Source organism: Balearica regulorum, chromosome 3, assembly GCF_011004875.1.
Source record: "Balearica regulorum gibbericeps isolate bBalReg1 chromosome 3, bBalReg1.pri, whole genome shotgun sequence".
Taxonomy (NCBI): Eukaryota; Metazoa; Chordata; class Aves; order Gruiformes; family Gruidae; genus Balearica; species Balearica regulorum.
Window position 1 is genome coordinate 63,590,533 of NC_046186.1, and position 13,464 is coordinate 63,603,996.

A 13,464-nucleotide genomic window follows, 5' to 3' on the forward strand; every position below is an offset into this window, starting at 1 on the left:
AAAAGTCCTTGAACTAACACAGTATGTTTTCACAAGTGCAGGTGTACATCCATAAATTAACCTGTCCAAAGCATTCTGGATAGTCATTGGACCAAATGCGAAGGGAAAAACCCCACAGTACAAACTTGTACATGAATCTTTCTAGCCTCCCTCCACTATTCAGAAAAGACTTCTATCCCCTCCCAATTTCCATATCCATAAAATAGGTTGCACTGCATACATACTAATTTCATATGTGCTAGAAAAGGATCATTACCCCCCCCCCCCCCTCTTTGTGTTTACCAAACAAGTGTTTTTGCTTTAGTCTGTTCCCGCCTTAAATGAAGTATTTCCTATTCACCTTAGTAATTAGAGCAGAAGGATGTAGTGAATGAAGTGCCTCATTATCAAGTTTGTAGCCACGGTCCCTGCAGAATGGCTACCATGCCGGCTATTTTTCATAGCTGTCTGCTTTTGCTTGTAATGGGCCATTGTTAACCCTAAATGATCCTGACATTCAATTCTCCGTCAGACAATCGGGTCCAGCCGGCAGATTTAGTTCACTAGTCAACAGAGACTTTCAGTTGTCATGTTCCTCTGTGTTCTCATTAGCCCTTGTTAGAGTGTGATCCATCCCCTACTGCCTTCTGAATTAAGTGATGCTACAAATACACTTATTGTGTTTTATGATGTCTGTTCCTCAAATTATTTTAAGGAAAAAAAATGAATGCAATCTAACGGCTATTGGGAAACATGGGAAAAATGTGCCATCCTTCTATTTTGTTAATTTATGCATTGATCTCAATGTCTCTGCCATATCATAAAAATGTAATAGGAACTGTACATTGTAACCACACACACAAAACCTAAAACCACCAGAACAATGAAAGACCTACTATGCCTTCGTCACCAGGCAGTTGTAAATATCTAATATTCACCCTTTTTAAACAGGGTTTTACCTGCTTTGTTCCAGCAATGAACTTGTATCACCCTCTAAAAAATCTTCAAATAGACTTTTATAACTTGTATTTTAATTCATGCCTCAGGGAGTAATTTTGGAGGGCACTTATGTTTTAGGATACTAAATGTAGTTCTTCAACTTAAAAATAAAAAAAAAAAAAAAAAGGAGGAAAATTTTCAGTAGGCAATCTGAATCCTTCTGGAATTCTTTTCTTCTGCTGAAATTTAAGTCCTTTAAATACTTGGACAATTTTCAGGAAATGTACGCAATTTTAAAGTGATTTTAAAAAACACGTAGGTTGCATTAATGCAGAAACAATAAGCTTTATGTAAAATTTAAAAACTTATTCTTTTAAACCATTACCCCAATCCAAATGGCTTAGAAGTTTTATCCTTTCTTATAAGTTTAAAATCCCAACAGCAGTGTCTGAAGAATAAAGAATCTACTAACACTGAAGAGAAAAGCAGTTTTTCTTAAAATGAATGCATCTGCCATATTTCTGAACTAAGGGTAAAAACAGTCTTTGCTATTACACCCTGTTAACAAATTATTAAGACATTTTAGTCTGAAGGTTCTAATTTTAATACTGAAGGGTCACTTAAACAAAAAAAGTCTAATTTCAGATCTCTTTTTTCATCTTCTGTAAAATGAATGCAGAAAACTCTAGTATCACAATGGCATGGTATAAAGCAATAGGAGTCTCTAACCAACCATGCAGTAGAAAGGAAAAAAATAAATTATAAAACCAACCCAAACGCTACTGCAATTACAAGAAGACATTATGAAAAGTTTATTTTCAACTCCCTGCGTTTTCATGTTTGGCTCTTATCTGATTCCTTCTGCTTAATTGTGATTTGGAACTGTGCCTTGGAAGACACTGCTGCTGCCTCTCCTCTCAATTTGGAAAGTGTGGCAAAGCAGCTCTATTCAGCTTCAGAGCAGTGAACATAATTGGAGCCCTAGTTCGCAAGCATGAAAGGAGGTGCTGTGCCTTTGATTAGAACTACCATCTCTCTGTGGTGTTTATCTGAAGTGTTATTTCTGCCTTCCCTGTCCACAATGCCAAATTAACATTTTACAATGCTTTCCAATGAGCTCCCAGATCTTGGCTACTGCTCAGCTCTCCCTGACGTGGAGCCTGATGTCATGCTCTGCCCTTATTTTAATGTTATCCAGAATATTGTAAGAAACGTAGGATGTTGAGATTTTTCCCTTTTATAAAATCTTTCAATCCCACATGTCACACAGAGTGATGGGGTGGAATATATTGCAAAGCAGAGAGATAAGAGGCTAGGAGCCTCACTAGAATTAGACAGTCCCAGGACGAAGATAATTTTACACTACCTCTAACTGGGGAAAGAGATGTTAATAAGTTTCCAGGACACATACGCAAGTCCCATTTAGAGGAGAACTCCATACATACGCTCTAGGCAAAGCAAAGCTAGGACTGTTAGCAAAGAACAATTACCAGTGGGACAAAACAAAAGAGTATTTGCTGCCACGCTTTACTCAAACGAAACAAGTTTACAGATTTTTCTGGCTTTAAAACATGTGCAGGGAAGATATTACAATATATAGCAACTAGTCCTCCGCATCTGGGTGCATTTCACACATCAGTGCCCAACACTGTTATTCTCACTTCTTTTTTTAATGGAATCAAGTGCCCTGTCTACTAAATAAGGGCTTTCTAATTTTATGTTATTTATTGCTTCAGAGGGGGAGGAGGAAGAATTTCCTAGCAGAGTAAAAATAAACTGGACATATACCAACACTAACTGATAGAAAGTGTTTCGTTTAATATAAACCATAAATTATTTAGCACTGTAGATAATTAGTGAAGTTATTAGTAAAAGTTCACAACATAATACTCAAGTAAAAAAGTAGATTAATGACACTTACAAGTGAATAAGGACTACAAGTAAAACAAACAGCACAGTTGGATATGAAATATTTCATTCAGACAAAAGAAAGTATATTTGGCAAGACTGCTGCCAAAGCAGCCAGGAACCCTGACAAAACTGCAATGCATCTTTATTACGTGCAGAAAAATCTCATCTGAAAAATATAACTGGCTGGAATGTGCAACACTTGTTTACATTGGGAAGCATGAGTAGTCCCACTGAAGACAGTGTAGTTGCATAGGTAGTTACTCAACAACTTCAGAGCTGCAAAAAAATGCAGTCCAAGTGCGTATCTGATGTCAGGAAAATATTTTTAAAACACTTATGTTTTCAGGTACACTGTAATGTCAGCGTTCCTTTGGAGTTTTATCATTCTGAACGCTCCGCTATTTTACTTACAACACATTTTAAAATGCTAATTTAGTAACTTATGTAGTGGTTGGGCTTGCTTTGCTCTAGATCACACTTTTTCACTTCATTCTCTGCTCCCAATGGATTGATCTACAGTCTGGAGAAATGCCTATGTTACAGTGTAATCAGATATTAAATTGGTTTACATTGTATCTGTCAGTGGGGTTCTCATGAGTTATGAAAGACAGTTTCAGATTTTACCAGTCCAGTGAGAAGCTGAACATTCAAGTTCTGTTGATTTCAAGAAACCCACGGCAAAAGTCTTCTAAAATGGGTTTACACCATTGGTAAGTCACAACTGGTGCCATTTTGCATATTTGAGTATTTTAATTTCTTTGTTGTTAATCCTAGAAGGGAGATCGTAGTTGCAGCCTTCAGTGCGTATACTGAATTGCACACCACTACTTGGAATTAAAGTATGACTATACATCATAGCATTCAGGCTCAAAGGCAGTATTTGTCTTTCCATTTGTGCTTAAGTTTGAGCCTCTCGCTGCTGCCTCCTTCTTCTTCTTCTTCTTCTTCAATTCCACCCCACGGGCTGTAGGTTCATTTTCAACACCATTAGCTGTAACCGATGATACGGGAGTATCAAGACCCATTAAGTTGTGCAGATTTTCTCTCTCGTTCCTCTGTATCCTTTTCTTCTTTTTCTTTGCACCTCTAGAGGAAGGTGGATATAAAAAGAGTAAAAGAAACACAAAGTTAGCCAAATTTAGAGCTTTTTCCACCCACAGCTGATGCATTAGAGCAATTGTCTGCCTGTGCCCCTTGAATACAATGCTGAAACAGTGACAAAAACTACTGTTCTGCAGCAGAAAAAAGGCAGAAAAACCATGAAGACAAAGTACGAGACCATTCCACTAGTCTACTTTTTAACATATCATAGCATTGCTTTGAAAAGAACCGCTTGTGATCTTAAAAATCAGCTAGTCTTGATCAATAGTCAACAGATGTAATTAAAAAATACAAATTACCAGTCTCCTCCTCTCATAAAAGCCATTGCACTTTTTTTTTCTTTCCTAAGCTCAAATACCACAATACTTGCAATTAAAGAGAGATTCCTGGTTTATTTATTCAACAAGACAGGCAGACAAAGTGCCTAAGATTAGTTTTTCCATTTTAATTTACCTGAACTATGACAGATTTACAGAATCAGAAATCACTTTAATGTCTATTTATGCTTATCAGACTTTATACAGTGCCAAAAGCATCAGTCAAGCTCCAGTATCTTTCCCAGGTAGTGCCTTTAACAAGGGAATTCAACTGGTCTTGCAGATGATACCAGGGATTTTGCAGATACTACACCACTTCTACCATGAATTCCCACTCTTGGAAGAAGCTGTAACTTTATTCAGCTATAAATATGTAGTAATACTTTGATTGTAAACTTTCAAGAGTAGGCACTGTCTTTGTTCAAAATTTGTATTGTGCATAGCACAAAGAGGTCTTGGTTTGTGACCAGATCTCTTATGCTGAATGCTGCTGAAACACATGAGTGAATGAATCAAGACCAAAGAACATAATGAGATGTGTGCAGTTTCCCCAAAAAGGGTGCTGCGAGAGCATTACTGTTGGTGATACTGTCCTAATGTAATCATATTTTATAGATGAAAATGTTTATACATCAGCCTTTCTAATGGACTGAAGACTATCTGCCTATACTTTTTTTTTTTTTAAGCTAAATTGTGTATTCATGAATACACAGCTCTCATACTGGAACATCCTGAAGGAAAAGGTTCCGGAGTTTAAGACCCTCTGTGTTAGGATTCCTGGAACAATTTGAGAAGTACTGCTGCATGAGGAAACCAGGGTACAAATCATAATTAATCAGTAACATAAGTACCAATCTACCAAACTGAGTGTTCATCTGGGTCTGATGCATAATCACTTGTAAATTTATGCAGAGAGCACTACCTAGTGTAGCTCAACAAAACTGTTCAATGGGAATATATCTAAGGAGAAAATGTCTGTACTGACAAGCAGTACCTAATCATTAATATCTGAAGGCTGAGGCTACTATGCAGATTTTCACTATAAAAGCTACTCAAATTTTGAGAAGTAGTTTTCATCTTTTTAATATTTGAACATCAGATGTGATGATGTATTAGCTTTTCGAGATACTGAGATAAAAACCTTAGTTCACTTAGCATCTATTTATGTGGACATTTCTCTGTTTCTTCTAGAGTCTGCAGAAGATAGGTTAACTGCTTGGCTAAGATAAAAATCTACTACCATCTTAGATAAAATTTGTTTTCCTATTGCAAAACAGTATTTTCCATCCAGAAATTCTGAAAGATAAACTTGTCCGAAGGGCTTGCCATTCACTTTCTTTTACAGCCGGTATTGTGGCCATAATGAATACTGTTCTAACAGGCAAAAGGGCAAACATTCACTTGGAGGCTGAAAGAAAGGTATAGTGAGTTGTGCAGGTGCTGACAGTTTCACTTCTCCATAGTGAAAGTGCGTACTTGGCAATCACGTCTCACTTGATTCTTATGAACTTTATTTACTGCATAATTGCTATTATATACTAGCATGTGACATGGATATTAAGTGTATTTTCACAGAAAACAGGGAGGTAATAGAATGTTTTAGGTGGAGCAACTATTTAAGTACAGATTGGACTAGATCTCAAGTCATGTTGATGTTCCTTTCAGATTCTAAAATAGAAAACTTTTCCAGCGAAGGTCACAACTCTTGCATGAGTGTAATTTTTTTTAAGGATATTTCAAGACACATCACTGCGGTGAACAAGAAAACTATAGTCCTCTCACTGCCCCTGCAGCTCATGGTTTCAGGTACAAAGAAGTGACAGTTTTCATGAAAAATATGCAGTTATGTTTCTGAGATGTTTTATTATCTAGTCTGTACTATATAGAGAGCCTATAAACAGAAACATGGATCAGTCTTTCAAACTAGTGGTATCAGAAATGCCAGAAGATCCTTCTCTCTTCTAGATCTCAAAATAAGGCAAGAACTTGTAGTCTTTCCCAAAAAAAACTTGGTATGTGCAGTCACTGCTATAATTACAAAGACAAGTGAATCACATTTCGTTATGTACTAGTTCATGGGAGAGCTTGCAAAGTACATACTTTCAGATTCAAGCTTTAATCAGGAATAGACACTCAGATTTGCATTCTTATCTTAAAACATGCAGTGAAAACTGCCCTCTTCACGTCAGACAAAACACAAGCACTGGGGAAAAATGCAACAAAAATGTAGTAAAGCCTAGAATGGCCTGTCCATGGAAGGAAAATACAGCACTGTGTAGTACTGACATGTCTACATTCCTCCCTTTCAAATTAGTTCTCCCCTGACAAGGTATAGTATCCAACGCTACCTCATGGCATCTTTCACTGATGATCAGGTATAAATGGCCCAGTACCCTGAAAGCTTGCAAATAAGGCTCTGCAACACTGCTCTTTGCCCAGATTGGATAGCAATGACATGAAGCATGACTTCAGACGGGCATCTCCATGAGGGAGCAATAAAGCCTAACACATAGCTAAGGCATGCCACAGGGCAATCCCATATTCCTGAGTTTTGATTCTTGTGTACATTACAGTCCTTGCTCTTTTCAGGAGAGAGAGCATGTGTATGCATATAAGTGTGTGTGTACATATACACAAACTGTTATTTCCTTCGTGTTTCAGGTGTGAAGCACTTTTTGAACTATTATCCTAAAGCTAACTTTTTATTTTGCTCGCTAAAACAAAATAACCCTTTCAACATTTCTCACAGTTTTCTAACAGCAGTTGTAGAAATAACATTGAACATTGTTTTAAGTATTTTTTGCTTACTGTGTTGCAGGTGAGTCTCTATCTGTGTCACGCTCCGAGCTAACTTTTAGGTCCCCTGACTTACTGATGACTGGTGACATCTGTAAAAGAAAAAAAAATAAAAATAAGCAAAAAGCAGGAAGATAAAAAGAAGACAGACAATGGGGCCAACACATGTACATAGAAAACCCACCAGCTTCCTGAATAAGGAGAGAATATACCTTGTTTGAAAAAGAATGTCTATCAGCCATAAAATGTTAACTCCTATGTGGTTACAAACAAGGAAACAGTACCCTGCTTTAAAATAAAAAAAAACAAACAAAAACAACAAACCAACAAAAACTACTTGCAAATAAAAGACAGTTTTCTGGTATAGGTAGAAACAAGAGGTTATGAATCTGCTTGAAGTAAGCTTAAAATACACATGATCTGTAATGAATTACGTTATTTCTGCTACTGCATTAGTAAAGACAGAATGCTAAAAAGCCATCTTATTGCACAGTTTTAACAAGAGAAACCTGTCTATTTTTTAACCCTGCAAGTTCCAGTCAAAACCAGTTCAAATCACTCCAGGTTACTTTATAAGTCAGGGCTAAAACCAATGAACCAAACTTGGAAGAGTTTAAATAAAATCTCAAATTTCCAATGGAATTAGTGTGTGTCTCTGCAACTTGCTCCCTGTATAAACAAACCTCTTGTAACTCTTAACAGGTGTCATACTCACTGCAAGAATTCCCATAAGGAAATGTGAGTGCCTTTCCTGAGTTTACTGTCTTCAGGGACAGATTATTCTATTTTCTTCCAGGCTGTTCACAGATATCTGGTAACTACCCATGTAGTTTCATTTTCACGAAGGGCAAAAGCCAACACAACTGATAGGCCTTACGTCTCACTCAAAATTTACTCATTTGGAGCCAGGCATACACTACACATCCAGCCAGGAACTTCAGGCCTCCAGAGCACCACAACCAAGGCAAAAAGCTGCAGCAAGCAGCGCAGCACACTGTAGGTTCAGACCCACTATCACAACGCTGTCCCTGAAAAACTGTTGTGCACCTCTACTTCAGGTTGACAGGACAGCTATGTTCTGTAAGTGCCTGTTTGGTATGGTATACATGAAAGAAAACCAGAAGTCATATCCAGACAGGCATTGTGAGAGGGTACTGGTTCCTATGAAGGCCCTGGAAAGCTGGAGAAAAAGTCTCTCTCAGTTGGAGCCCTACGCCAGAGAAGGGAGGGAGAGATTAGATTTGGCACTTTCCAAAAATCAAGATTTTTTTTCAGGGAGTAAAGGAGAAGACTGGGCTTGAAACTAAATCAATCCTCAAAACTTGGCCCCCATTTATGATTTTTTTAAGACTGTTGATTTTTGTATTCATAGCCAGCCTAAAGCAAAACCTACATTGTTTCTGAATTTCTCACATAGCCTTAGTTTTAAAGAGATCAGCCCATCCAGTTCTGCCAAGCACAGAGGTACTCACATGCTTGTAAGTAAGATGTTAACGTTCTGCTATCAGCCTGAATTGCTCCAGGAAACAGCCAGTTACCCACGACATTACTGTCTCTAAAACCCCCATTAAAAACGAGCAGTATTAGGAAGGGAGTATCATTCAGCAGCGCTGGAGTGCCCAACACCACCACAGCATCTAAAAAAGTAACCACAAAGTCAACAAGAGCTTTCTGGAAGCAAGAGAGAAGAAAAACATTACAGTTCCTGACCCTTAGTTCTGCCAACTATTCATTTCATTTTGCGTGACCTCACAGGCAAGGTGTGCCATGGTCCCTCTGTATTTAACTTAGAGAGAAAATAGAGGGCTGCTTCACAGCAGTTCTTTTTATCACTTAAGCATTAGTTTCGGTATTTTAAAATGGAATGAAAATACTTTGTTTTCAGACACTGAATTAATCCATCACAGATTTCAAAGCCCTAATGAATAAAACTTAACACTTCCCTGTCAAGTACTATTGTCCAATTTTAATTTGGGGTAAAGTGAGACATAGATGAAAATCATCTTGGTACACCCAAATTAAGACTGCATTGGAACCAGAACTCATATCCCCCAAACCTCAGTTTTACACCTTGAACAGTTTAATTACCTTCTTAAACTCTAAATGGAATTAATTAAAAAATATCTACTGAATGCTAGCAGTTGAACAAAATTTGAACTTTTTTTTGTCTTGGTCCTGCTCCCTGGTATTTTATTAGTTTAATATTATTTTTCTGCTGACTTAGAAGAAAGCTCCCATTGACTTATTGAGTTCACATAAGCACACTGCCCACATCAACGATGTTCAAACATTAGTCATTAGTCTGCTGAAATAACACAGATTGTTGGATTAGTTTAGACAAAAGCCAGCCTATTAGAATATAATAAGTAGCATTGGCAGGGCTAGGAAGAAAAATCTTCTACTTCATGCACCAAGTCCTTGTTAATACAGCAACAAACCTGAGACTAAGTCAATGGTAAAAGTAAACACAAAAGAAGGAAACATAATGCCACTGATATGAATATACACAGGAATGCTGTAAACTGAATGATTCTAAGTAATTAATACTTCCTTCACCATTCATAATCTTTTTGTTCCTTGTAATACACAATCATGAGCTTGCAATCAAAACAAAATTGTTTTCTGAAAATCCTATGTGAATGATGTCGAACTAGGGTTTTTTACCTTCCTTTCTGAGTAAATAGAATATCTACATTGTATTAATACTATAATCAATTATGGACCTTTCCAAAGCATAGTCTGGTAGAATTCCTTTAAGTGCCACTGAGAAGACTGACTTCTCTTATAAAAGACAGACTAAGTTTTTTAATATGTACAGATATCAAAACACAGAAAATTATCCTTGGTTTACAGGTAGACAATTAAAGTATCCACTAAATTAAGCTGCTGAACTGAAGGTTCTAATGATCTGTTTTAAAAACCTTGTACAGTGCCACTAATGGTGTTCAATTTTGTTTTCATATTCTAATTCTCCACTCTTTCAAAGTTGGTATCAACTGTAGAAGCTTAGATTTTCAGAAGTTTCTTTTGCTTTGTCTACTATCATAAAAATAAAAATTGTAATAAAAGATATACTTTTCTTTTCTAGAAGACTTGCTTTATAGCTAATTTGGCCTCAATTTTTTGATAATATTGTCTCAGTGCTGCCACATAACAAGCAACCAAGGCAAAACAATTAAAGGCTAAATACAGAAAAGCATTTCAGTTCCTGATCCCTGCTGTAGAAGCCACAGCAGTTAAGTCAAGCACTAAACCATCCCTGTGCAACTCATGGAAACAATCATACGTATCAGAACACTATTCATAGCAAAACCTGAAGCAGAGGACATCTAAAGGAAATACCAGGGACAAAGCCTCGTCCCATGTCTCCATCTTTGGCAGTGCTTTACTCTAGGCTGTGCAGAGCTGTCTCTAAGAGTGATGGTCTGCAGAGGTACTCTGACAGACTAAGAGGCAGATGGACAGAATGGAGTGGTGCAGGCAGTCTGTTTAGGTGACTCAAGCCATGCAAGTAAATGCACTTGCTCTATAGCTACTCTGCACAGGGGAACTCTTCCATAGAAGATGTTTCTACAGAACTTGATCTAATTATTCATTGGATTACAGACAGCAAGAATGAACATGACTCTGTGTCTTTTCAAACTAGACTTTAGGACGTTAAACTCAGTATTAAGTTTGTACTGCTTTCTATTACACAGTCCATGGATAAAAAAATTATAGCAATGTACTTAACTCCCCAGAACCACATTGATGCCTCCTGTCAAAACTGTTCTAACAAGTCAAGTTTGGGAGAAATGCTGTGACACCACACTCATCATTTTCTTTCCTGCTATTCTGTACCCCTCCACACATTTCCCCATTAAATGAACAACTAGCAGGCAGCTTTGCTAGTGGAATTACATGGATTTCTTTTGCCATGACCTTCCTATTTAAAATGCAATTAACTTATCATTGGTTTTTTTTTTTTCCCCGCTGTAGTGTTTTTAAAGAACAAGCTTATTCAGATTCACCATTTTGTAACCCTTAAGTCTAACAGTATGACTTGGTTGCGAATTACCTCATCGAACTGGGGCTCTGTATACGACAGAGACATTGGCATGAATTTCTCTCTTTCCCCAGAAAAAACAGCTAAACCACTGAAGTGTTTAGGACTAAGCCAATACCCACTAGCTTCTCTATCCGTGAATGCCAGAGCCACAGGCAGAGAGGACTTTGCCTCGTCTAGTCTTTGAAACGCAAAATCCTGGGCTTGTTCAGGGCTAGGAGAGACCAGCAGGAAACCTGATGGGTGAAAACTGTAGTCACGGCTCAACACTGACAAACACTGCATCTCAGAAACCTAATCAACTAGATGACCATTTGAGGGACAACAAAAGAAAGAGGAGGAAGAATAGAGACAAGATATTTCAGACTGAAGCACTATGGTTTAGAACAGCTGTTTTCAGTCTTGAAGTCTTGGCCTCTGGGAATTTATCTGTGGTTACAGTTTTGCATTAAAATTTGCATAAAAATAATTCAATCCTGTTCAGGACCCAAGGAGAAAACAGTGGGGAAGAGAGAAGTTAGCTATCAGGAGCAAGCTATCCTAATAATATAAATGCCCCTCAATAGTATTTTTGGTTCTGCTTGACCAGTTCAGTAGCTAAGCCTGATTCTTCCTATCTTTAAACAGACCCAGTCACTTACAGCAAATGATTATGGATGTGATTTCATCTTTTCTTTTTCCCATAGATATTAATTTGCTTATAAATGAGATACCTTTTCTTTAAATGGCTCAAATAATACTACGGACACAGGCATAAACATTTTTTGAGACAGAATGCATTAGGAACCACAGAGGTGGGTTTGGATTTGAGAAAGGAGCTACCAGCTTATGAATAATGTAGCACCACACATACTTAAGAGAGAGTAATTCAATTTGAGCAGTACAAACTGCATTTTAAAGGGAAAACAGAATACCTAAAATAGGAAACAACACAACTAAAAAGCTGAAATACATTAACATTGGGTAAAGTTTAAGGAAAATGATCCATTCCTAGTAGATGGTACCATAGTAACATTTCCTTCAGAAGGATTTCTTCAAGAATATTCAATGTAGTTACTACTTTGAAAGTAGGATTTGCAAAGATGTATCTATTCTATAATGCCTCTTCAGCAGTTCATGTGGAAGAGTACACAGCAGCTTTGCAGACTGATTCTAGAAAAGCATAGTTTCTTTCAGCCCAGATGTCAATGCCTTTACAAAGGGAGATATGTAATCACACGAGGGATGAATGAAGGCCAGAATGATAAACTTCACTATAATACATATAATTCAACTGAATATCACATTTTTGTGGGTTTGCAACCTCTCAACTTCAAAATGAACACACTTCATCAGGTGTTGAAAGTCTTCTGCTCTATTCACTGCAAGGGTTCTATCGTATTCATTCTTTCATGTTTCCCTCATGAGTATCATCACGTCTTCCTAGTCCCTCCTCCTCATAAAAGATAACCAGTCACTGAAGTGTTCCCCAGTAACCTGAAGAAAAGCATTATTAAAGTAGAAAACAGAAACAGCATGAACTAAAAACCAAAAGTTTTTGATGAAGCTACTAGAAATATCTAGCTAGTATTTTTTGAAATATTTTTGAGCAAGTTTTCTATGCTTTTTAAATTTTTAGATCTAATAAATAAATTTTAAGCCCACAAAAACACCCACATCAAAAAAGCTCAAGCCTAGGGGAAAAGCATCAATTGCTTTGCAGGTTAGTTTCAGACACACTAGGCTAAGTATTCACAAAGTCTGACAACAACGTACTCTGGGGAAAGAAGAGTGAGAATATGAATTATTTATGTAAACAGTGATAAACCCAAACTTTGTTTAAATATACATGGAATCAAGTTTTCATGATCTCTGGGTACATTATCCAAATTGTGCAATAATAATGTGGTTCTTGAAGGTAACCCTTTTCTCTTCATGCTTATGACCATTATATTACACTTTAACATCATTTTTCAAAGATAAATACACTAGAATATTTTCTTACAATTGTAATGAAATTTTAAATTTGTTTTGTTTTTGTCCATTACTACTTCCCACTATTCTCACATAGCCTAGAATTGAGAACTAAACATTCAAAATCCAATTAAATGCATTTTATATAGTGAGTGGTAGGCCATCTTAAATTATAAAAAATATTCACAAGGTTTTGTAGACAGCAGAACATTTCTGCCCCCCCCCCCCCCCCCCCCCCCCCCCCCCCAAGGCACTCTATTGACTTTGAAATGTCTCTGATTTGCCAAAATTTTGCAAAACCCAAATTCTGGTTTCTATTAGAACTCTATCTGAATTCCTGTCTTTTCTGCCTTCATCTTAAGGAACATGAAAATAGCACATTTACTGGAGAAGCCAGATGACAAGTCTGTCTCTATTTCTTGG

The 13,464-nt window shown here is 37.1% G+C and overlaps 1 protein-coding gene across 6 annotated transcripts in view; it reads right to left on the reverse strand.

Moving 5' to 3' along the window:
• Positions 1–2,716: 2,716 nt before the first annotated feature.
• AHI1 (Abelson helper integration site 1) overlaps positions 2,717–13,464 on the reverse strand; it is a 101,088-nt gene continuing 90,340 nt past the window's right edge. For all 6 annotated transcript variants that reach the window (XM_075748163.1, XM_075748168.1, XM_075748165.1 and 3 more), the window contains 2 exons: positions 7,056–7,135; positions 2,717–3,915 (listed from right to left, as the gene is read on the reverse strand). In XM_075748163.1, the coding sequence (XP_075604278.1) occupies positions 3,675–3,915; positions 7,056–7,135 (321 nt within the window). In that variant the 3' untranslated portion in view covers positions 2,717–3,674. The remainder of the gene's footprint in view (positions 3,916–7,055; positions 7,136–13,464) is intronic.